Raw genomic sequence first — 23,235 nt, forward strand, 5'->3', positions numbered from 1 at the left:
GATGAGGCCCGGGGTTACAGGACCTACACAGGACCTCTTTAAAAAAAATGTCATGCAATCTGCAACTTGTCGATATAAAATTTCAAAACCTAAACACTGCCAGTTCTTACCGAGGTCTCCCGATCTCGTGACACCCAGGGCTACAGCCTCCGTAGCCCTTCGGCGCTGAATATATGTGTTGTATATCATAAATATACCTGTATTATAACTTAGATTTGACTGTTTTTAAGCTGCTTTTATTAGATTGAATATAAAAAATATTTTTTTCAATAATCTAAAATAACAAAAAATCAGTAGCGTAGCAATTATTCTGATAAAAAAAATATTTAAATTATTTTTTGGATCGTAGAAATATTATTGGAAGTTAAAATACAATTGTTTGGACCTAAAGGTCAATCTCACATAGAAAGACGAAAGGGATTTATTTTTAAGTATCCTATATCAAAATTGAAAACTCCTCCCTACTGCAAGCGTTCACCTTAACGCTGACATACTGTATACATAAACGTCATAATACAGAAATCTGAGGTAGTTATATTAAAATTATTTCTTGCTATTTCAAATAACCCAATCTGACTGGAATTTTAATTTCATCTGATCCACAAATATTCAGATTCCGGAATTATCAGAATTGCAGAGATATTAAATATTTCATTTTACATATGAAAGGAAACCAGGAAATATTGAATTAACGTGGAATTAACGTATAAAGCAGAATCTGTTCTCGAATAACAATCTAATCTGGTTCCGTCAAAAAAAGGAAAGTATTTTATGACGATGAACTTAGAGCTCTTTACTTTTTCATAGTTTTAATATGACAGTAATAATAAGTTTTTCACTTTGTCCGTCGAGTTTTAGCACAATTTATCACGTACAACTAACAATCATTATAAAGAAATGACATAAAAACTGTTTCGAAGTCACAGGGTGTTGAAGTAAAAACAATTTAAACTATTTTCACCCTTTGTACGTACCAGAGCGGCTGAACATAAAAATTGCCTGTTTCTGGGACCCAAATAAGTTTGAATCTGAGATAGCTCCGCCCACAAATGATTTAATATATGTCCCATCCTTATCAAAATTGTCGTGTGTCTTATTGTGCGAATAATACAGGTGGAAATGTTTCCTTGGACTACCTGGCAGAAGTAATGTTAATTTTCCGAGAAAATGAATAAATAATATTTTTAGCGCCTTAAAAATGATTAATATTTAAAATTTTAATTTTCGATCTTTCTTTGGTGTCTCACATCTAACTGTATATTCCAGAAAAATACTCCACAATAATATTTTGTCATGTGAGATATTTCTGGTTAGGCAAAACTAAGTTTAGGAATTGATCGATCCCTTTGGAACAAGGGGTTATTTATTTTATATGGCAAAAGTACCCAGTCAAAAAAAAGGGTTACTGAAAATGACGGAAATAAATAATTACCAAAAACAGCTTAAGTTTTATAGTCGTACTCAAATCGACAAACTGTTAGGGGTCGTCGTTATAAATCAGCAAAAAGTTTATAAAACGAATTCTATAAAGCGTTTTATAACTTCGCTAAATAGTCCGATTAAATGGGTCTTTAAATTGCAATTTTCGTCAACTTGCCTGAATTTTTTATATAAGTTAGTTTGTGATATACAGGCTGCCTACTATAGGAGGGCCACTCCTATGTTTCTCGCTTAATACGCAATGCACGTCAAAATTCTTTATATGATTTTTGTTGCATTTTTTGAGGCCTTGATGCTCGTAAAAACAAATTTGAGATTCATGGCCAACTTTATGAGTAATCATAAAAAAAACCGGAAAAGTACAGAAAGTTTAGGGCCGTCTAACTTTTTTATTTTAAGAGATAGAAAAAACTTATTTTAATAAAATTTCATGACAAAATTGATATATTTCACCCGGTGTAAACAAATATTTTCATATGGTGTTACATTTAGCGTAAGCTGCTTTGTCTGTGCAAGAACAATATTGAAGACTCAGATTTCTCTAAAATAAAAAAATAATATTATAATAATGTGGAAAGAAAATCTGTATTTTGCTTGAAAGAAGTACATTATATTCATTACATTTTTTGTAGTTGACGTTTCCTATAACAATATCTACGTTAACTTGCCTGAATTTGTGATATAAGTTAGTTTGAGATATATATATAATAACAATAAGTGACAATAATTTTTTTTCAACCCCCGGCCGGGGGTTGAAAAAAGATAAAATAAAAGGGCTTTTCAAGAACTCAAAAGGCGTAAGAGCTAGGGAAAAAAATTCTTATAAAAGTTGTAGAACATAAAATTCTACATAAAAATGGTCCAATGACTTTTTCTTGTACTATTAAAATTAACAGAGTTAGGGAGACTAGAAGTTAAGGGATGATTTCAGAAATTTAAAAAATCATAACAAGCAGAAAAATGGATGAATTTTATAATTTTTTTTTTCAATCTACTCTAAAAAGTATAAACCATCTTCAGAAAAAATAGATATATTTTTTAATTTTTAAAAAATATATAACAATTTCACAAAGCGAACGTATTTTTGTCGTAAAACAAAATTTCGAAAGCATTATTTTAAATAATCAATTGAATGGCATAGAAAAAAATAGTTTTAGTGTTAAATCATAAAAATTAACGATTAAAAAATTGAAATTGTTATAACTTTTATATTAAAAATTAAAAAACATATCTATTCATCTGAAAAGAAAGTTTACATTTTTTAGAGTAGATTGAAAAATATATATATAAAATTCATTAATTTTTCTGCTGACTTTAAATTTCTGAAATCATCCCTTAATTTCTAGTCTCCTTAACTCCGTTAAATTTAATAGTACAAGAAAAAGTCAATAGACCATTTTTATGTAGAATTTTATGTTCTACAACATTTATAAGAAACATTTTTTTCTAACTCTTACCCCTTTTGAGTTATCTTGAAAACCCCTTTATTTTATCTTTTATCAACCCCCGGCCGGGGGTTGAAAAAAAATTATTGTCATTTATTGTTATTATATATCTCAAACTAGATTATATCAAAAATTCTGGCAAGTTGACCAAAATTGCGATTTAAAGGCCCATTTAACTGGACCACAAGAACATAGGTGTACTTCCGTCAACACACTTAGCGTTTAAAAAACAACTAATTAACGCTGTCTTTCGAGCAATAAGCGAGAATAAATTGGTTTACGTTAGAGTTCGGCCGTGAATTATTAAATTTACCTTTTTTTTCCCTGTCAATTGAATCGCAATCAATGAACTTCCTCTCGATCAATTCCACTGAGGATATTAAAAACGCCTAGATCCTTCCCATTGAAGAAAATCAAATTATTGTGCACAACTTCGAATTGCGCCCAATGAAAAGCAGCATTTCGTACGGCGCAAGTGCACGGATGATGCACTTGATCTTCATATAAAAGCGTTTTCCGTTGCCAACAGTCAATTGCGAGCGGTCGGAAGAAGCAAGCTTCAGGCAGCAGTCGATGATCCCAATATACGAGTACATTTAGTGCAAGTAGTGTTTACGGTCAACTTTTCTCCAGAGGGTAAGATGTTCGGGATGGGATAAAAACTATGAAAAGCTTTTCCAAAAATCGTTTTTTTCAGTTTCAAAAGTGACAGCGACAGTAATTAACGTATATTTTTTTAATTTATGTAGGATAATAATTGGAGGGGAGATATAACTTTATCTTTTATCTATTAACTAATAACATATTCTAAAAACTGTGGGTTTTCAAGACCTTTTACAATAAACATTATTTTATTAATTAGTGATCGTGTACTTGCGGCAATTTTTATATTATTTACAACGAATAGAACAAAAATCAAAATCAATGCGCTTCATTCCAAACAGAGATCGATGCTCGGGGTTTCCTATAAAGTGAGTTCGTTTTCAATATTTCGACGTGAAGTTAATTTAGCATTTGTGCGAGTTTTAGAACAAAATGAATTTCTGCTGAAAGCATTTTTAATAACCGCTGTAGAAATTAACTTTCCGAGTATCGACAATACGGGCTGTTCAATCTTCCCTTCAATCGAGCATTATTTTGGCGTATTGACTCTCCTTGTTGAAAGCGTATGCAATTATGTACGTTAGTGAATAAATTTACTCACTTTCTATCAACAAAATTCGATCAAATATTTAGCGGCTCATCATTAGGTACTTAATTACTGAAACATATTGAGCATAATATCGTACATTTTACTGCTATTGTAATTGTTTCTTTGTTTTTTCCTTTATTTTATATGTAACCCAAATTTGTATCGTTATTGGCTGTACTCTGGCTTGTAATTGGATTCTGCCTGGACGAAGTTGAGCGAATAAAAAAAATAAAACACGATCGCCTTGTTTGCAGATTGGGCGGCTGAAGGCAGATAGAAGATGATAGATCCATCTTCATCTGAGGAAGACAGTGAAGAAGAACATGGACCCGGCCACCATGTGGGGCACCATCCGCCATCCCATCACCATCATCACTCGACTGCTCATCAACACCCAGTAAGTTTTAACTCAGCAGACACTATTATGTATTATACGCGTAAATTATTTTATCTAAAAATTGTATCATGTGTATCATTTGTAACTGAAAGACGAGGAATAACACCACCACTATCTAGACACAACAAATGACCTAGGGTGTGGAAAAAAAGATCTGACACCAGTTGGTATGACAAACATGACTTAAACAAAATATTACACCTTAATTTTTTATCATATGACAAATTATTTTGCCAGTAACACTAGTAAACACAGTTAAAAGACACGATGACTAACAATCACTTTGGTATCAATACCAATTGAAAAGTGACGCAAAATTATTGGTGATTAAAACATTTCGGGCACATTTTTGCATGAAATAACGTGATGTTAGGAAAATTAAATTATTACTACGCAATTAAAGCAAAGAGTTTAAGCTGTTGCTGTAATTCATTTTATTTTTAGCTTTAATTTTGGACATTTCAAATTTTTTTGTTTATTTTGATCTACAGGGCGTGCCGTTTAACATTTCCGCTGGCGATTTCTTAAGAAACTAAAAAAAAAACGTATTTAAAATAACTGCTAAGCGTAGGCGAATCTTCATATTTGTAGATAACCTAAATTTTTGGATGCCTGTATAAAAAAATATGTGCACCGTACAGAGAATTAAATTCTCTATGACGTTATAAATGCATAGATTTTTAATTGACATATTTTGCGCTGTTAGACAGACATTATTAAACGGCAATAACCAAATTGTCATGTACTTTCTGGTTTAACCGGATGTGTTTTATTAAATTCTGCGATTGCAAATAACACATTCAACAAATTGTATCCAAACTACACTAATAAAAGTGTGAAATATCAACAACCGTTTATTTCATGCAAATATGTGAAGTTTATTAATTTTTGTAAATATTTGTTCGTTTCATTTTAAATAAAGAACAATTTAAAAGGTAGGTAAATTAATTCAAGCTGCTTTCAACTGTCTTTGTGGTACATGCGTCATAATTTTTTTAAATACCTTCTTACTTTTATGTATCTCGAGTAATAACGGAGAAAAGCGAGGGCGGTTTTAGTGCGACTACCGTGCGCTACTGGGAGACGCCGCGTAAGCGAAAATGCAAATGCAGCGCAAATAATCCGTCGCGTTCTTTTCCAGGCAGAATCATCCCCATATCATCACTCGCATGGGTCGGAGTTGGGCAGTGGGAACCTCGAGGTACCCAATAACACAGCTGTTGCACAGCGTTCATTGTCACCATCTAGTGCCGTATCGGCTGAGACGCTCAGCCACAGTATGGGGTCTTCCAGAGCAAATTCCTTACCCCGACCCACGAGTCCATCGCCTTCAGTTGCCTCAGAAAAAACCGAAGTAGATTTACAAGAGAAACAGGAGCGAGAGGAAGAAGAACGAAAGAGAAGAATCCAACTTTATGTTTTTATATCGAGATGTATAGCCTATCCCTTTAACGCGAAACAACCCACTGACATGACTCGCCGTCAAACCAAAATTACAAAACACCAATTAGAAACTATCGTCAACAGATTTCAAGTAAGTTTTTATTCGTCAGAACGCACATCCAATGCAAAGCGGGCTGCGGATAACGCGAGGCTCGCGTTTGCCACTTGTTGATCAAAATCTTGGCTACGGCTTTATTTGCAGCCCGTTTTTCATTATATTTGCACTATGTAGTTAATTGCTGCTGCGAATTTACAATACAAACTACAAGGTTGTCAATTGGTTGATTAAGGACATAACACACACATACATACGATCTAATAAATAAAGTACACAAAGTAGGTATGCACGTGTAGAAACCAATGTGTGCAGGTACCTACATTGGGTGTAGCATCGACGTTTCGCAAACCAGACCTGATTCCTCTTGTCAAACAACAAAGGCGATTTTTCCTAAAATTTGTTCGCTCCTATCACAGTTTTTGATCACACTTCAAACCCATACATTAAAATCTGATCAAAAATCAACCAATAACGTCGGAATTGGAAGAATTCGAGGAGTTTCCACAGGTACAGGTTTGGATGGATCATCTCCAATCAAAATTTTTTCGTAGAATGTACGGTTTATAGTTGAAAGTCCAAAAAGCACGATGAAGGGGTTTTTGAGGAATTGATCAAAAACTGTGTTTAACATAATATTTGAAGAACCTACATCGGTTTTATGGAGAATCGTGTTTTATTGTTTTTTTTACACGGAAAGGATTAGTCCTGATTGGCACAACGTGGCTGTTACATCTTGTATAGGTGTGGAAATGTTAGGTTCCTCGGAAAGTGATATAACTTGCTGAAATAATGAAAAGGTTTCTATGGACATACGTGTCCTGAAAGCTTTCGTTTCGAAATATAGGGTATCGAATCTACAAATGAAGAAAGACATATATATGCTATGTCTTTGGAAGGCTTCATTAAAATAATCAAATAAAACCAAGTGGTGAAGTACATGCTTTCAAGGCATCGTATCCTTAACATCGTGAACCCCTGAGAGCGTGTTTGATTGATAAAATGAAACTAGCATTTTGGTTTTCTTTGAATCTATTTAGTGGACAAAGAAGTCTTCAGAATTCCTTGAAGGAAAAATTAAAAATTAACGAAAAAAGTACTCTGGTCTCATTTCAAGCCCTTTTTTCGTTTTTAATGAAATTTTCCTTAATAAAACAATGTTATATGGTTATGTGAAAAAGCCGTTTGTGTATTTGACACCCTCTATGTCGGAAACGATCGATTTTTTCTTATTTTGGCGAGTAACGTTACTTCTCGGGAAATTCTCCATCATTTCCGTTACCCTCTGTATATATCGTTTTTATCCCCTATCGATTGGTGGTTGGTGCGTAGGTATACTGTACAACAAACAAACATTGGCAAATATATTTGTAATTAATAATCAATGCTGAAATTTAACTACATCGCGGTTGTTATTCATCCGAATGAAATAAGGTATGCTGGTATTTTCTGATACGAAAGACATATAAAATACCAACATTCTTTTTCTATTTATGAAATATATCAAGCAAAAATAATAACGGTGTATACGTAATAATAAGCTGTCATATAAGGCTTTCGATATAATTTTATCAAGTTATTTTTGCTTGCTTACAGTCTGTTGAATATAACTGGAATCATGGATCAAACTCGAGTACACATAACTACCAACATACTAACGACGCTATGAGAACATGTTTTAGAGGAGGTTGCATTCGGTATCCTTTGCGGATTTACCATGTCGATAAAATAATTGGACCAAACCGACAAGCCTCCTAACCGGCTGAATTATTATTTAATCTTTTTAGAAACATGTTTAAAACTTACGATTTAGCCTCCTCTAAAATGTTCCACGTTAATAACGAATGTGATTCAAAGAGAAATTTTGTGTCCCATGATTTTTTAAACAGACTGTAATTGGGTTACGTTCATCTTATTGTTGTAGAGGACATTTTTAACACGTAGCAGAGTTCAACGATTTCATGAAACCCAACCAGAAAGAGGTTTTGCTTTTCAGGTAATTTTATGTCGTTTGCGAAGCTAGGAACGACATTGGTGTCTTCCAAAATTGATGTCTGACCTGCATGCTCTTGTCAAAAGCTTAAAATACTTCTTACATGCCAAGCAATTTTTTTCATAAGCCACAGATTTCCCGGATAATCCAACAACTCGATTGCTAGTGAAAAAAAAAAAAAAAACTTTAAAGCTACGCAGATATATTGTCGTTTTACACTGAAATAAATATATTTATGATAATAGCCTGCATTTTAGTTAGATGAAAAGAGTACCCTTATTCCATTTTACCTTCACCGTTTGTTTGTCGCTGTTTATTAAAAACTCAATGTCAAGAATTGAGGACAAGCTGAGACTTAATTAAAATTTTGTTTATTTCACGGATTTTGGACAAATATAAATAAGACATGTTTGGAATAGATTTTCCAGAAAAGCCGTTTATTAATTTTTTTCATTATATTCGTTTTCAACATTTAATGAGACATCTTAAGATGTTTGCAATTCAGTGAAAGTTTTAAACAAGGGAATCATTGATATATGAATTTAATATTCAGTGTAAAAAGAATATAGCTTTCTCTACGCCAAAACGTTCCTAACGTACGTATTTTATGATGTATTTGCTGATTAACTTGCAATAAATACTAAGATAAACAGTTTAGATTTCATTAATACAGTGCGTTTGAAAAAGCACAAATAAAATGTTCTTACCCAGCTCCTGACTTGCGTAGACAAATATTCGTGAATTAGACGAATATTCACTAAGCTAGAGTCGCCAGAAAAGTTATTTGTAAACGAAATTAAAACAATAATTATTTGGACCCGTTGATTTCTGTTCCGCATTTCGGTAAACAAATATTTCTAAATCGTAATATTTGTTCATATAAATATTTTTTTGCTTAAATTGCTTTCAACTGTTTTTATTTTAAGGTCCAAAATGGCTGCATTTCTAAACAGAGTTAAATAAATTATTCAGGGTTTTTGGTGTGTGTTGATTTACCGACTCAATACCTTTTTCAATGAATACAAACTTTGCTTAAGACAAGGGCGTCGTCGGCCAATGGGCTAGGGAGGGGACGGGGCAAGATAAGAGAAAGAGGATGGGAGATATATAAATTATAGGTAGAAATAGGTTGAATAGTGAATTAATTTTTTTTAGAAATATTTTTAATGAACCTTTTTTAATACAAGAAAATCATAAAAAAATAAAGAAATTCAACGAAATTAGGTAAAACATCGGATTTTTTGAAAATTTGTCGACCACTTTATTAATAAAAATCTTCATGTTAGTCAAAAATAAGCTTTCTCTGTATACTCATCATTGCTAGGCCTTTGAGATGATTTTGTACCATAGTATTTCTCAGCCAGGCTAAACGATCGCTCTACAGTACGTGTTGTGCACGGTAGAGCAATTAAAATTTAAAATATTTTCGTAGCTTAAGAAAATGTTTGCGCTTTTTTCGAATTTCTAGGGGGGGGGGCAGCTGACCCCCCCTGCCCCCCTTGGCGACGCCCCTGGGCTTAAGACAATCGCTTATGTCGAATATTTGCCTAAGAACACGAACTTTTCATCTACACACGCGTGGGATTGCTAGGAACTACGCACGCGTGAGCTGGAGTTGCTAGGAACAGTGAACAATAACTTGTCTAAAGTTGCGTACAATACTGGATGCCAGTTTTGTTATGAAAAAGTTGTTGTAGTGCCTCCTGAATGTTCCCCCCCGACATTTCGAATTGCACAATCGTCACCTTTTAGTATGATGGTAAATTTTTATGTTACAATACCTTGATGTTTACCCAGCTGCATTGTTGTCGAAGGGAACAGCTTACGATAGATTGGCGTAAATGACGCGGTTTTTATGCATCTTGCAATTGTTTTGTTGCATTCCCCTTGATTCCCCTAATCTGTTTTGTTTTTCCCCCTTAAAAAAAATGGATGTTAGTTTCAAACAAGAGATATAATTTTGGAGCAAAAAATTTTATGCTACTGCACCTGTTTTATAGACAGAGAAATTGGGAGAAATTTTGTTTAGCCGTTGTATCATCAGATTTTATTTCTTCCAGATTACTTCTTCAAAGGTATCCAAAGAGGGTCTTCGATATTTCCTAAAGAATATGATGTTTCGTTTGAAACAACCAGCTTGACCTTGTTGGTCACATTTTGCCATTGCAGTATGAGTTCATTATGAGTGCATCAGACAGTTTGAAAACCGAAACGTCATATTCCTTAGAAGACATGCAAATACTGTCTTTGAACTCCTTCTGAAGATGAAATATTGAACAGCGACAAGGCGAAGTTTAATTAGATTCTATTGAATCCTATTTTACCGACATTTTTATTTTCGCCGTATGAGAAAAATTTTGTTGGTGTATAAAACCTACCCCTAATAAGTTTTTTAAACCCACTGATATAGTTACATAAAAATTTACCCTTGGACGACCAATAAACCCTTTCATGAACCTACGGTGACAAATGTACAATTATCTAATTATAGATGCATGCCCCTCTTCAGTCTATGTAATGTCATACCCTCAGCAGACGCCCCTTTGGTGCAAAACTATCCAACAATTCGTTCAAAACTTTCAAACGAATGAACTGAGAAAAGTTTTGAACGTTTTTAGTTCTCTTCTCGATAATATGCAACTTCTACAAAACTATTTAGGCACCTTGAGCGTAATCTCCTTAATTTGCTTGAGTATCAGCTCGGTCTCAGTCCAATTTAAAAAATTGCCCCTGTACATATACAAACCCCTTCAGTGTGGAATGAGGACCCCATAGCATGCTTTCTTCCAAGGTTTACACAGTAAAGAGGTGACAATCTGGAACCTGACAGTCGAACCCATTGTATCATCCATATTAAAAAAAATTTTTATCTTTCATAACTCGATTAATAAAAGTGATTTTTAATATTTCATTTAGTTTGGAATTAATAAGGGTGTCCCAAAACTAACGCCGAAGAGTTGGCAGCAATGTGCAGGGGTTAGACGAAATGGAGCGCTATACGAGGGATCAGCGAGTGAAGACCCTGAAAATTCATTAAGTACGAGAGTGTGTAGCTGAGAAGATTTTATCATACTTGTTTCATTCGGGGCCAAAAATTCCACGTAATTTGCGCACAGTCTCAGCTACACACTCTCCGTAGGTACTTGTAATGAATTTTCAGTGTTTGCTACAACATGTAAACCTACACAATGCTGCCAACTCTTCGGGATGAAAATGGGCTAACACAATGATGTCTTATAAAAAGACAAGTATTGCTACTTTTTTAAGTAACCACAGGATTGCCACTACTTAAGCATGGTTAAGAAACCAACAATAACCAGTTACCAGATATGTAGCAATAAATTGTCAAGGATAGACTGGAAACTGACTATTTCGGGTTGTCTATTTCCTATTAAAAACAATAGAACGCGGACGATTTTTATTCCAGTATAACTTTTTAAAACAGCGGAAAAATTTATAAAATTCTACACTGCACGAGGCAAAAGGCAGCCAAAGCAAAAATAAAATGAAGTAACTAAATCCTTAGTGAATAATTAATTTATAAAGTGTACTCTCTTACATTTTTAAAAACAAACGATTATTTCTTCACGGAATTATTGGAGTGCATTAATTTTGACTTTGTTGCCTTCTAATAAAAATTCTGATCAAAATTTCATTTACGTCTCGTACATCACTTCCTTATTTAATAAATTATTATGGAATAATAAATATATTTTTATCTCGATTTTTATTCATCTTCCGGAAATTTTTGCATATTTAGTTCAGCTGACTTGAAACAGATGTCGCATCGGTAAAAATTAGAAAATGAATGGGTGGTTTAACTATTATTCACTAGCAGCCAACTTGATATACCTAAAATACTTTATCTTGTTCGCGAGATGCTCAAGTCAGGAAGACAATCAGCAGTAGAGGAACAAAAACAAGAAACCTTAATAGTAGGGCGGGTATAGTCTTTCCGAAGTCAGTTAAACATGTAAAAAACGCCTGGCAATAAAATTTAATGATTTTCATAGGCGTCCCTAAAAAAGTTTTCCGCTAAAGGTACAAAATTATAATAAGTTGTATATAATGTGCAGAAACTTTCTATTATATGTTCATTTGGCCAACAACATATTTTAATTATTTCTCCCTTTCGCAATTGTAATATCAATGATTAATAGAAGGGGACCAAAAAAATAAAATTACCAGAATCACACCAAATTCTGCATTGCTGCACTGCACTGCTGGGCAATTTGTCAACCACTTGTCAACAGCTGAGATTTATTGCCCAGTGGACCAATGCAGTTATGTCAGATTTCGTTTGCCCGTGCTCGCATTCTTCAACTGGGCGTTCGACTAGACCTGTATATGGGTATGGTTAAATAAATATGAGAACAAGTTTTTCAAATATTTCAATGATGAGTTGCTGCGTCAGCGACTGAATCTGGTACATACTGTCAACGTCTTGGTTCTTCAATTGAAATCGGAAAGACAATCAAAGACAATCTGTGCAAAAATTTTGCTTAGGTCTGGTCAATACAGTTATTTAATATACAGGGTTTTCAAGTTTCCAAAAAATATATATTTTCGGTCATATCATATCTTCATATTACGCTGAACGATTTGGATGAAATTTATTGCAGCATATTCACGTAGTTAGACCTTTTATTGAATGTAATATTAACGTCGTGGCATTAACCAGTGGCGTGCTACTGAAGCTGCCGCTCCGTATTCCCAAAAAAAATACGCTACTGGCAGTTTTTTGCAGAAATAATGTTAAATTCAGGTACTGTTACGTTAAATGAAAGTAATTCTTGGTATTTTTTAATAATAGCAGCCGTTTAGCAGATAATTTACTTATTTGGCGACCATAATGCGCAAATTCAGTCCACCTACTCATATTTGTTTAAAATCTACCTGCAAAAATCGAATCTTTTGTCTGCATTATCAGTTAATAAGCTTTACGATGATCTCGTTTTCATCATATTTCGACATGTTTTACATACTTTCCAATTTTGTGTACTTATTTCGTTAACACCTTGTATATTTTTTTCTAAACTTTAACACCCTGTATCTAGAATACTGAGTCCCGCAGGAAAAAAGTTTATAGAGCAAACTCTACATATTTTTCGGTTATGAATCTAGTCCTGCAATTTATGGATTTAAAGTGAAATCACCCTGTATATTTAAATACAGGGTGGTCCCGAGGTAATGGGCCAAAATTCATGGGTAGATACCCCAAGCAAAAATATTGCGATTTAGCCAAACTTACCTTAGTCCAAAATTTGATAGTTAAAGAGATACAAGGTGTTCAATGTAAAATATTATTTCAGTTTTTTTTTCATTTATTCCTTAACAAATGCAAATATCCTCACAAAATTTTGGGGTTTGGAGTTCTTTGGGTAGGGGAATTGAAATCTGTTCACATTTAGGTTAAAGTTTTTTTACGCAAAAAAGGTATACTTTATGAAAGTAGCTGTCTCGCACCGAGATATTTGGCTTTGAAACTTCCAATGCTGTTGCATTAAATTATAATTAAGTACCTACAGGTATTATTAATTTAGCGGTAAAGTTTCTTAAGTAGGATTTGGACAAAAATCAAATAATTGACGTTTTCCACTTGTCTTATTGCTATCATTTGTACGCTAATTTCTATTATGTATTATTCGTACCTAATTAAAATTACATCTTAGCATACAATTTAAATTGTATACTCGTATACATAAACGTGAGATAGAATGCCGAGATTTTTGATTTTGGAGTTACATGAAATCAGTTCGTTATGGATAAACTAGAAGAACTTTAGCAGCAGGTTTTAAATGCTGCAAAGTCATTTCGCGTTAAGGATTTATAATTTAAAATAAGACAATCTTTTAATAAGCGCGTTGATAAATGTATTGAAGTTAGAGGCGGACATTTTGAGCAATTATTGTCAAAAAGGCATATTTTTTACAAATGTTGACTATTTTACTGTTCATTATAATTTTTAATTCTAAATAAACCCTTGTTTTTGACATTTCTAAATTACTTTAATTATTTCAACTATTAGCATTATAATTTTTAATTCTAAATAAACCCTTGTTTTTGACATTTCTAAATTATTTTAATTATTTCAACATTAGCATTGGAAGTTCATAAAGCTTACCTTTTTTTGTGTAAAAAAAGTTGGAAAATAAGAATTTGATACCAAAGATGAGATACCTTAAAGTACAAAAAAGTTATGTCGTTTTCAACACATTCAATCTAAGGCAACTGGCGCCCTCTATGAAGTATAACCAAAATGTGAACAAATTTCAATTCCTCTACCTAGGGAACGCCAAACTCCAAAATTTTATGCAGATATTGGCATTTATTAAGAAATAAATAGAAATAAACTAAATTAATATTTTACATTTAACACCCTGTATCTCTTTAACTATCAACTTTTGGACTAAGGTAAGTTCGGCTAAATCGCAATATTTTTGCTTCGGGAATCTACCCATGGCCCATTACCTCGGGACCACCCTGTATATGAGCAAAGGGGTAACATAATAATTATTATAATTAATCAATCTATTTATTTATTTGTTCCTACAAGATGCTTGCAAAAAATGAATAAAAAGATCAGAGCATGATCTGTTCATTAGAATAATGGTAAAAGTTTAACACTCTTTCGAAATCTTAGTATTAATTTTCGTTAACTCAAAATTTACTTGTTTTTAATTAACATATATTTAATAGTCAGCAGAAATTTATTTAAAACTGGGTAACTACTGAACAAAACATACTTCTACTCAAATTATTGTATAATGTAATGTTAAAACGAATTGATTGTTGTAGTTTTAACAATTTATACGAAATTTGGGGAATATCAGTTAATATAATATTACTTTAGTATGTTAGTTTATGGTATTAAACTGGGTTTGTCTCTGTATAACTTTTCAGTAGTGTAGCAGAAATTGTTCTGTTGCTTCCATTTTCCCCCTAGGCTACACATTGCAAATGATTATGTAATTTTGTCATTGATCGATTGTATAAATCCTCCAGTATTCCAAAATAATTTAAATGTAGAATTAGGTTAATTATTAGGCACCCTTAATTTTTATTACCTCATATGTATTTAAAATTCCGCTTTATGATGAAAAAGTTATTAAATCTCGCAAAAATTTCAATTTATTTGCCGAAGCAAATAAAATAAAAAATAATTACAGCCCGAAAAACGACGTGGAATTATACAAAATTCAATGAAATACATACTAGGAAATATTTACCTTGGCATCATGTAAATCCCGAACGAGGTTTGCAAATACCAATCCTATCAGTTTAATTATTTTTATGTGGTCGTTTTGCAAACGTGGGTTCGGAATAAAATAGTAAATATATGAGCGCATTTGATGCTACTCGACATAGCCATTTGCAAGAAACACACATTTCAGAAGGTTGTTTAAAAACTATTGATTTTATGAATTTGACTATGTTAGGAAAGTACAAAATCTTCTTATACAGAGTGATTCAGTCACAACGTCATTAATTTTAACCACGTATTAGGAAAGCCTAATAAAGACAGAAAATCGAAAATAAAACTTTTACTCGACGTTGAAGCGAAACAGCTGATTTCCCCAGTCGTCTTGAATTATGCGGTTCCCAACTTTATTAGCAGAGTGCTATGGACGAATGAGCGAGTGTTTTTTTAGCCGTACTGTCATTCTAAATAGGTAGGTACCATACTACTCTTTGAACAGTAATAAGTCACACAATAAGGTATACGTACTACAAACTTAATAGTTAATTGAACATAATACTAAAAACTCAATTATATAACATAGTGAAACCGTTAACAATATTAAAAATAGTAAATTGTAATAACCTAACATTCGAAAACAATTATTATCCTTATGCCAGTGGCGGCTCGTGACATTGTGAATAAGTGAGGCAAAAAAGAAAAAAAAAGCGCTGCAGGCGAAAATTTTTTGAAAATATTTTTTTGCTCCCTTAAAATTAAATAATAATAATAATTATGACTGAATCACCCTGTATAGTTATTATAGTTAATGAACCTGATAAGAATAGGCGAAGTATTTACATACAATATTAGAAAATTGTAATGAACGGTAATTTTGGTTTAAACTGGCAGAAAAAAATTACAAGTTTTAATTTATTTTGAGTTTTGAGGCACCTAAACCTATAAAATGTATCTGTAAGAAAACACATTGCGTTTAATTTTAGATGGTATTGGCTTATGAACCTTGACATATTTCGCTTTGGAGATTTTATAAATGGAAGCTGAATGAACAGAATTTTCTATCTCTTCTCGTGTATTTTACACGGAAAAACATAATATAGGACAAAGTTTAATGGGCTCATTCAGCAATTTTTTTTTATTTGCATAACGGAAAGATATTGCAATTTTAAGGTTTTCTGCAAAAAATTAGAATTTTATATCGCCTACAAGCCATCCAAAAAAATCATAAACTGGCGCGCTGAGAATCCCCTGAAGCGGCGGGTGTGACGTCACCGCATGGGAAACCGATGCCGCATGCTTGCGTGTGTTGTCAGTCAGTCGGATAGTCGAGTTATAGTTGCCTGTTTTACGAAATTTGCTTCCATTTCTTAAATTTAATATGCACAAACGCTAAAACATTCTGTAGATGCAGAAACTCATCTGGAAGTAGCGCCAAGCCGGCTGACTGTCCCATGCGGTGACGTCATTGCATTGCCACGACTGAGACAAATATTCGCATTTTAAAAATCGTATTGATAATTTGAAAACCGCTCAACGGATGAGTTGAAATTTTCAGGATCGCCTAATCATGAGCAATACTTTGTGTATACAAAATAAGAACGTTTTGAAAATTTACCCCATTTCTGCATATTCTAAATATGCATTCTCGGAATTTCAATTAAATATGGTTTTAAATCTATATAAACAGTAAGACAGACGTACCGCAAACATAATACGCTAGATGGAGAATTAGTTGCTTAGGAACAACAATAACCTCTTTCTATTACACTGAACCTGTGGCAGACTGTTTTAGTCATATCTCATTATTAAAGATAGACCCATCAAACCAACGGAAGCGTTCTATTCAAATATGGAAAACACTGGGTGGTTGATTTAAGGATGATTAAAATTTTAAGTACTTTCAATATCACAAAAACGCCACAATAAATGATGAACGCGCACAGAACCGTTCTCGGAGTATCCGAGATTAAGTATGCGAGTAATGCTTTTCTTATGACGAATTGTAATGGTGCGTTCTCCAAAAGGGCAGGTAAATCACATCGCAAAAATGCTACACTGCCCACCCATAAATTAATTAGTTCCCAGTAGTTAATTAACCATTGTTGGAAACCCGTTCCTCGGAGCTCTTAGGGATTTTCCATGACCCATACGTGGGCTATTATGGAAGTTGTTTACTTCGTCCTGTGTAAATGTTGCCTGGTCGGTTGGCAACGTACATATAATGAAATTCAATTTGTTCTAATAACCACTCACGATAACTAACCCTGGCCGGTATGCTCTTCTCGTTGCAGTGCTTGTACGCGATGAATGTACGTAATATGATAAGGGTACAGATGCAAATAACGTTTGCGATGCTGGAATAGTCCGGGCTCGCTTCCGCGAACAACGCTAATAACTTTAAATATGTATATTTATTATAAAGCCTTTATATGGCTATTTTCTGTGAATACATTTTTCTGGTATCAGCTCACAAAGACCACATTAAAAAACGAGAATTTGAGAAATAAAACAATTGCTATCACGCTTGGAAAAACGGTCAGATAATTCAATGGGGTTTGGAGAAAGGATAGTTTGGAGAAGAAAAATAATGAGGTTAAATTAAAATAAAAAGAAACCGCGATTATTTTGTCGAACGGTGAAAGACGTATTTCAAATTGTTCTGTGATTACAAATTCTTAAGATGAAGTAAGTCATAATAGCATAGACATTATGATATTCCGAACTATGGTAATAGGCAAAAACAAATAAATTTAAACTTAAAACAGAAAAGTCATTATTATGCCAAAAACGGAAACAGATTATTAATTTTTTAATTTTTTTTTCAAGTACCCAAATAAAGAAAAAATGAAGAAAATTATTCCATAAATATATAATTTCAAACAATAAGTGTAAATGTAGACGTAAATATGTTACTTTACATAAAAATTGCACGTTTTTCTGAAAGAAAAATTCAAAATTCAGTATTTATTACCATTTTTGTTGAGAAAATATCATTTTGGTGAAAAATAAGACAATTTTTATATTCATCCTCTGTAGTGCCCAAAAAAGTTATCATATTCATTATACAGGGTGTCCCGAAATTCATGCAACAAAATTTGGTCACAGATCCTTAGGACAAAATTAGAGGACCCGTATTTTTTATTTTTGCCAAGTGGCCCCCTCTTTCGGAGTTACAGCCCCCTGAAGTCCGCCCCTAAGAATAATCTTTTTTTTAAGAAATTTAAATATGCGACTTTTTTGGCTCCAAAGACAAGGGGGCCCGCGAAAAATTGTCTTAAGGGGGTTCCTCGCCAAAATGTCATATAACCCCTGTGTACCAAATTTAGTAATTTTCGTACAACATGCTTTTGAGATATAAATAAAACTTCTTAGGGGCAGATTTTAGGGGGCTGTAACTCCGAAAGAGGGGGCCAGTTGGCAAAAAAATAATACAGGTCCCCTAAATTTGTCTTAAGAATCTATGACCAAATTTTGTTGCATGAATTTCGGGACACCCTGTATTACTGACTGAGGCACCTTTAGCCAAATTAAATAAAAATAATCACAATTATAAAATGTTTCTTCATTTGTACACAAGGTGTAAGAAGTTTGACTGCCATTACGTCAGCATGAGATAGAGTGATAAATGAACAAAAAAGTTGTATATTACAGGGGCGTAAGATTAACAGTTTTAACATTGGGAAGTTTCACCACAACGTGACAACAGCGCTTAACCTGCTGATGCACACCACGTGTACACGCGGCAAACTTGTCCTACGGAAAAAATGTAAACAACTATTATTGTGAAACATTTAGTAAATTTCTATCGATTTTGTAGTACGAAGATAGTGTTGTGTTTAAATTTTAGCTCGAATTTTAGTAATTATGAATCTCTTAAAACAGGAACTTAACTTTTAATCAAATTATGAATTTAAAAAATATGTAATTAAGGTACCCAAATATCCAAATAATCCTACGTATTAAAAATAATTTAGGTACTACCAAAAAGCAAAATTCAGTAATTTTTAAACGCACAAGTACAAAACAAACTACAACATATGCTCAAAATGTCCACCACCATTTTCAATGCACGCACGACACCTTCGAATCCCATTTTTCGCGCACTCGCTGGAAAACACCTCAAGAAAAGGAAATAGTGGTACGCAAAAAACACTCCGACACGGTCGAATCCAGATACCAACTGTATTGCGTATTGCTGGTTGCTGGATTGCTTAGTACGCCGTGTTATCCGCCGTGCCGTTGTCGCATTGCTCGATATGAAATTTATCGAATTTTAAATTTATTACAACGCTAATTATTTTTTAGAATTAAGCATAAAAAAGTGACAAACATTGTATTTTATGGGATTCTATGCACGCAGTTATGTCAATATTCCTTAATTAATCGAACCTTTGTACATCAGTAGGAGATTTTCATCATTTTTTCTCGGAAATGGTTGAGTCTAGGACCCAAATTAAGGCAGTCAGACTTCTAACGCCCTGTATATCGGGTGTCCCAAAATTCAAGATTTAATTTTACTATCGAAAAAAAAGGCAGCGTGACAGTTCAAGGTTATTAAAAATGGAGCGCTCCACGAAACAATAACGCATTGAGCGATGTTTTAAAAATAATGAAGGTTTGGCAGCTACAGTTTGCAATTTTCGTACAAAATATGGTCGGAATAGTGATTTATCTTCAGCTGTGACGAGACTAATTGAAAAATTCAGGGAGGCTGGACCAATTAGTGATCTTAAACACTGTGACCGTCCTTCAACAAGCCGTTCAACACAAAACATCGAAGCAGTTCGTGAGTGTTGCTGAGAGTCCAGGAAATCGGTACAGTGGATATTTCGAGGAGCTTACAAAGTTCATTTGACTTAAGAACTGAAACCTAGGGACCATGCAGAGCGAAGATAGTTCGTTGAATGGATTATGGAACAAGTGGATTTTTCGAACAAAATTGTTGCCAGTGATTGTTGAGAAACAAATGCACCCATGTGGTTTCAACAAGACGGTGCCACATGCCATAGAGCCCGAGAAACAATCGACTCCTGCATGAGTCATTTCCTGGTCGTGTAATTTCTCGATTTGGACTTTTTCCTTTGGGATTTTTTGAGGTCTAAGGTTTTTGCCAATAAGCCCATGACCACCCACGCCTTGAAGAAGGAAATTGAGGTCGGTATCAACGAATGTCGGCAGCATTTGTGCAAAACGGACATAGATAAATTATGCCGTGAAGGCCATTTACCCGATATGCTATTTCATACATAACCCCATACTGTATACTTTAGGAATCAATAAAATATTTACAATTTTTAAAGAAAATCACATGTTTTCTATCAAAATTACTTTTTGCGTGGATTTTCTAGCAGTAAGACAGATGTCCGCAAATAAGAAGTTTGTTATTTCATAACATTTCTATAATACATTTATTAGTTGTGGAAAAGCACCAACGAAAACAAGTCTAAAGGAATAACACAGTTTTTCTGCGTTGGTGTTTTATTTACTCCGAGAAACGCCCGTGTCTATTCCTGAAGCAGCAAATCCTTAGAAATGCACTTTTTTAGTTTTAATGATGTTTAATTAAAGTATGATTGTATGGTTACTTTGATATCCTAACTAACTCTCAGCGTAAGACGTTTCTTGGAAGCTGCTGCAACTTCAAACGTTCCATATTCTTTTGAGATATAGTTTTTTTCATTTGCATTTGATACAACCAAATTAATCACAAACACTCGCGGCTCAGAGAAAGAGCAGAAAACTCCTTTGACGGATTATGCAGTTGAGAAACATATTACTCCTGTGGGATGCTAATTCCTTCCAGGTATCCTGTTTGATCAGTTTCCTCTTATGAGATTTAATTACGAAAACTTCCAATTTCACTCATGTTTTTATTCTTATTTTCTCTTTTAGTAAAAGAAGGAAAATATAATCTGAGACCCATATGTCTCAATGTCAATATAAATAGGTAAAAACATATTTAATTTATTATTACACTGGGTGTTCCAAAAAAACTGAGCTCCTCGAAAACCTTCCAAGATGCTGGTGACCTTGGAGGATTTGGACTTGGAAAAATTAGTTGCAATATCCAATTTTTTATGCCAGTAATCGTTTCAGTAATGTTTCAATCAAAATTTGTGGGATTTTGAATGGAAATTTTGAATTAGATCGTGACCTTGGGTTTCACCACAAGATATAAGGTCAAACTAAAGTCAAATCAAACTCAAACGGTATACGCAATTTTTTATGCCAGCAACCGATACAGCCCAATTTTTATGTCGAAATGTGCGATCAAAGGATTTTTCTAGGATGTCCTTGAACGTCATTTGAATGTCCAAGGTCATTCCAAGGTCCATTTTTCATAAAGAAATGGTTATAAAAGTCACAGAATTTAATAGGCTCAGACTAGAAAAGTATTCAACTAAAACTCATTGTCAGTATGATCTTGACAATTTTTAAATTTAACAGTCGTTCAGAGCTAAACGGCCATCAAACGAACTGCACGAAAAAATTTCTGACCCTAAATCCGGACTTAATATTTAGCGATTTTGCCCGGATACTAAATAGGGTGTTCTATTTAATGTTTTCAAGTTGACCTTCGTTTGACCTTGTATTTTCAGGTCAAGGTCAAACCCAAGGTCACCAAAACCGTCTGCGTTCTATTCTTTAATAACATTTTCATTTATTCCTTGGAAAATGTAGATAAATACTTGAATTTTTTAGCGGTTACAGTCACAAAAGAAATATTACATTATAATATGGTACACTTTAAACTTTCGTATGTGGTCCCGGTGGGGATAAAGTTGAAAATGTAGGGTTAATTCTAAAAAACGTAGACCTGAAAATGTTTCTTTTATTTCAAACAATATGGACATATATGGACGAATCATTATAAAGTTTGAATTGGAAATAAGCCAGAACTGATGTGGTGGGATTTTCTGGGTATAGTCACTATCTAGACAGATTCTATGATAAAAAATATGATAAATAACTAACGGTGAAGTTTTGCCAGCTAATGAGATATCCCATTTGGTTAATCTTACATTTTCATGGGATGATTGAACTTTAAAATAAAAATACTTTTAAGCTTCATTATAAAACTTGTACCCACAAAAGAATCGGGGTGGTTTGGTACCCTTCACCCCATTTTCGGGCTTATAATTAATATTAACTATTTTGTTAAGAAAAAAAAACTTAGAAATATATTTGTTGAAGAAACAAATTACAAATATACTTTATTACTAAAAAATTCACTGTATCACTGTATTTACTGTTTCATAGTTGATTTTACCTTGAAATTGAATTAGGAAATTGCTCTTTTCTTGTAAACTATTGAAGCAAAAACAATTTATAGGTTTTAATACCACAGTAATATTTTGTGATTTAATTTTTTCGAAATAATGCAGATCTTGCTACTATTACAATTAAATTAAAAATATATTTGAGGTTATGTATTGAGGCTTTTGAAGTGTTTCAAAGAATCATCCTTTAAATGTTTTGCTCAAATTATACACTAATGCAGAAAATTAAAGGGGCAAAAGAATTTCCGAAATTTTTCTGTGATTTTTGACAGACTGTTTAGGTGAAAAAAGGTCGTATCGGGAATTAAAAAAAAAGGATTTTGAAGCTCTAAAATTCTAGTTTTTAGATCTTTCGGTCGAAATTTTTTAGGAGCTACGGTTGTCATGCAATTCTATGAAATAGCGCGATAAAAAAAATTTTGCAAATTTTTGAAGTTTTTTTTTGCTTTTTTGGAAAACCTTCCGTACATTAAAGAAAACAAAATCCAATTGTTTCCAGCACGATTTAGTCCAATTAAATTAGCTTTTAAATCGCAATTTGGTCAACTTGCCTGAATTTTTTATATAAGTTAGTTTAGGGTATATAATAACAAAAAGTGACAGTAATTTTTGTTTCAACCCCCGGCCAGGGGTGAAAAAAGATAAAATAAAGGGGTTTTTCAATATAACAAAAGGGGTAAGAGCTAGAAAAAAAGTTTCTTATAAAAGTTGTAGAGCATAAAATTCTACATAAAAATGGTATATTGACTTTTTTTATACCATTAAAATTAACAGAGTTAGGGAGACTAG

General features: G+C 33.3%; 1 protein-coding gene across 1 annotated transcript in view; it reads left to right on the forward strand.

Annotated features, from left to right (window-relative positions):
- The first annotated feature begins 3,430 nt into the window (after positions 1-3,430).
- The window catches only part of LOC108916995 (calcium-dependent secretion activator), a 54,696-nt gene continuing 34,891 nt past the window's right edge, over positions 3,431-23,235 (forward strand). The window contains exons 1-3 of the mRNA XM_018723400.1: positions 3,431-3,521; positions 4,332-4,474; positions 5,616-6,008. Of these exons, the coding sequence (XP_018578916.1) occupies positions 4,358-4,474; positions 5,616-6,008 (510 nt within the window). The 5' untranslated portion in view covers positions 3,431-3,521; positions 4,332-4,357. The remainder of the gene's footprint in view (positions 3,522-4,331; positions 4,475-5,615; positions 6,009-23,235) is intronic.

This window comes from Anoplophora glabripennis, unplaced genomic scaffold (assembly GCF_000390285.2).
Source record: "Anoplophora glabripennis isolate ALB-LARVAE unplaced genomic scaffold, Agla_2.0 scaffold2, whole genome shotgun sequence".
Taxonomy (NCBI): Eukaryota; Metazoa; Arthropoda; class Insecta; order Coleoptera; family Cerambycidae; genus Anoplophora; species Anoplophora glabripennis.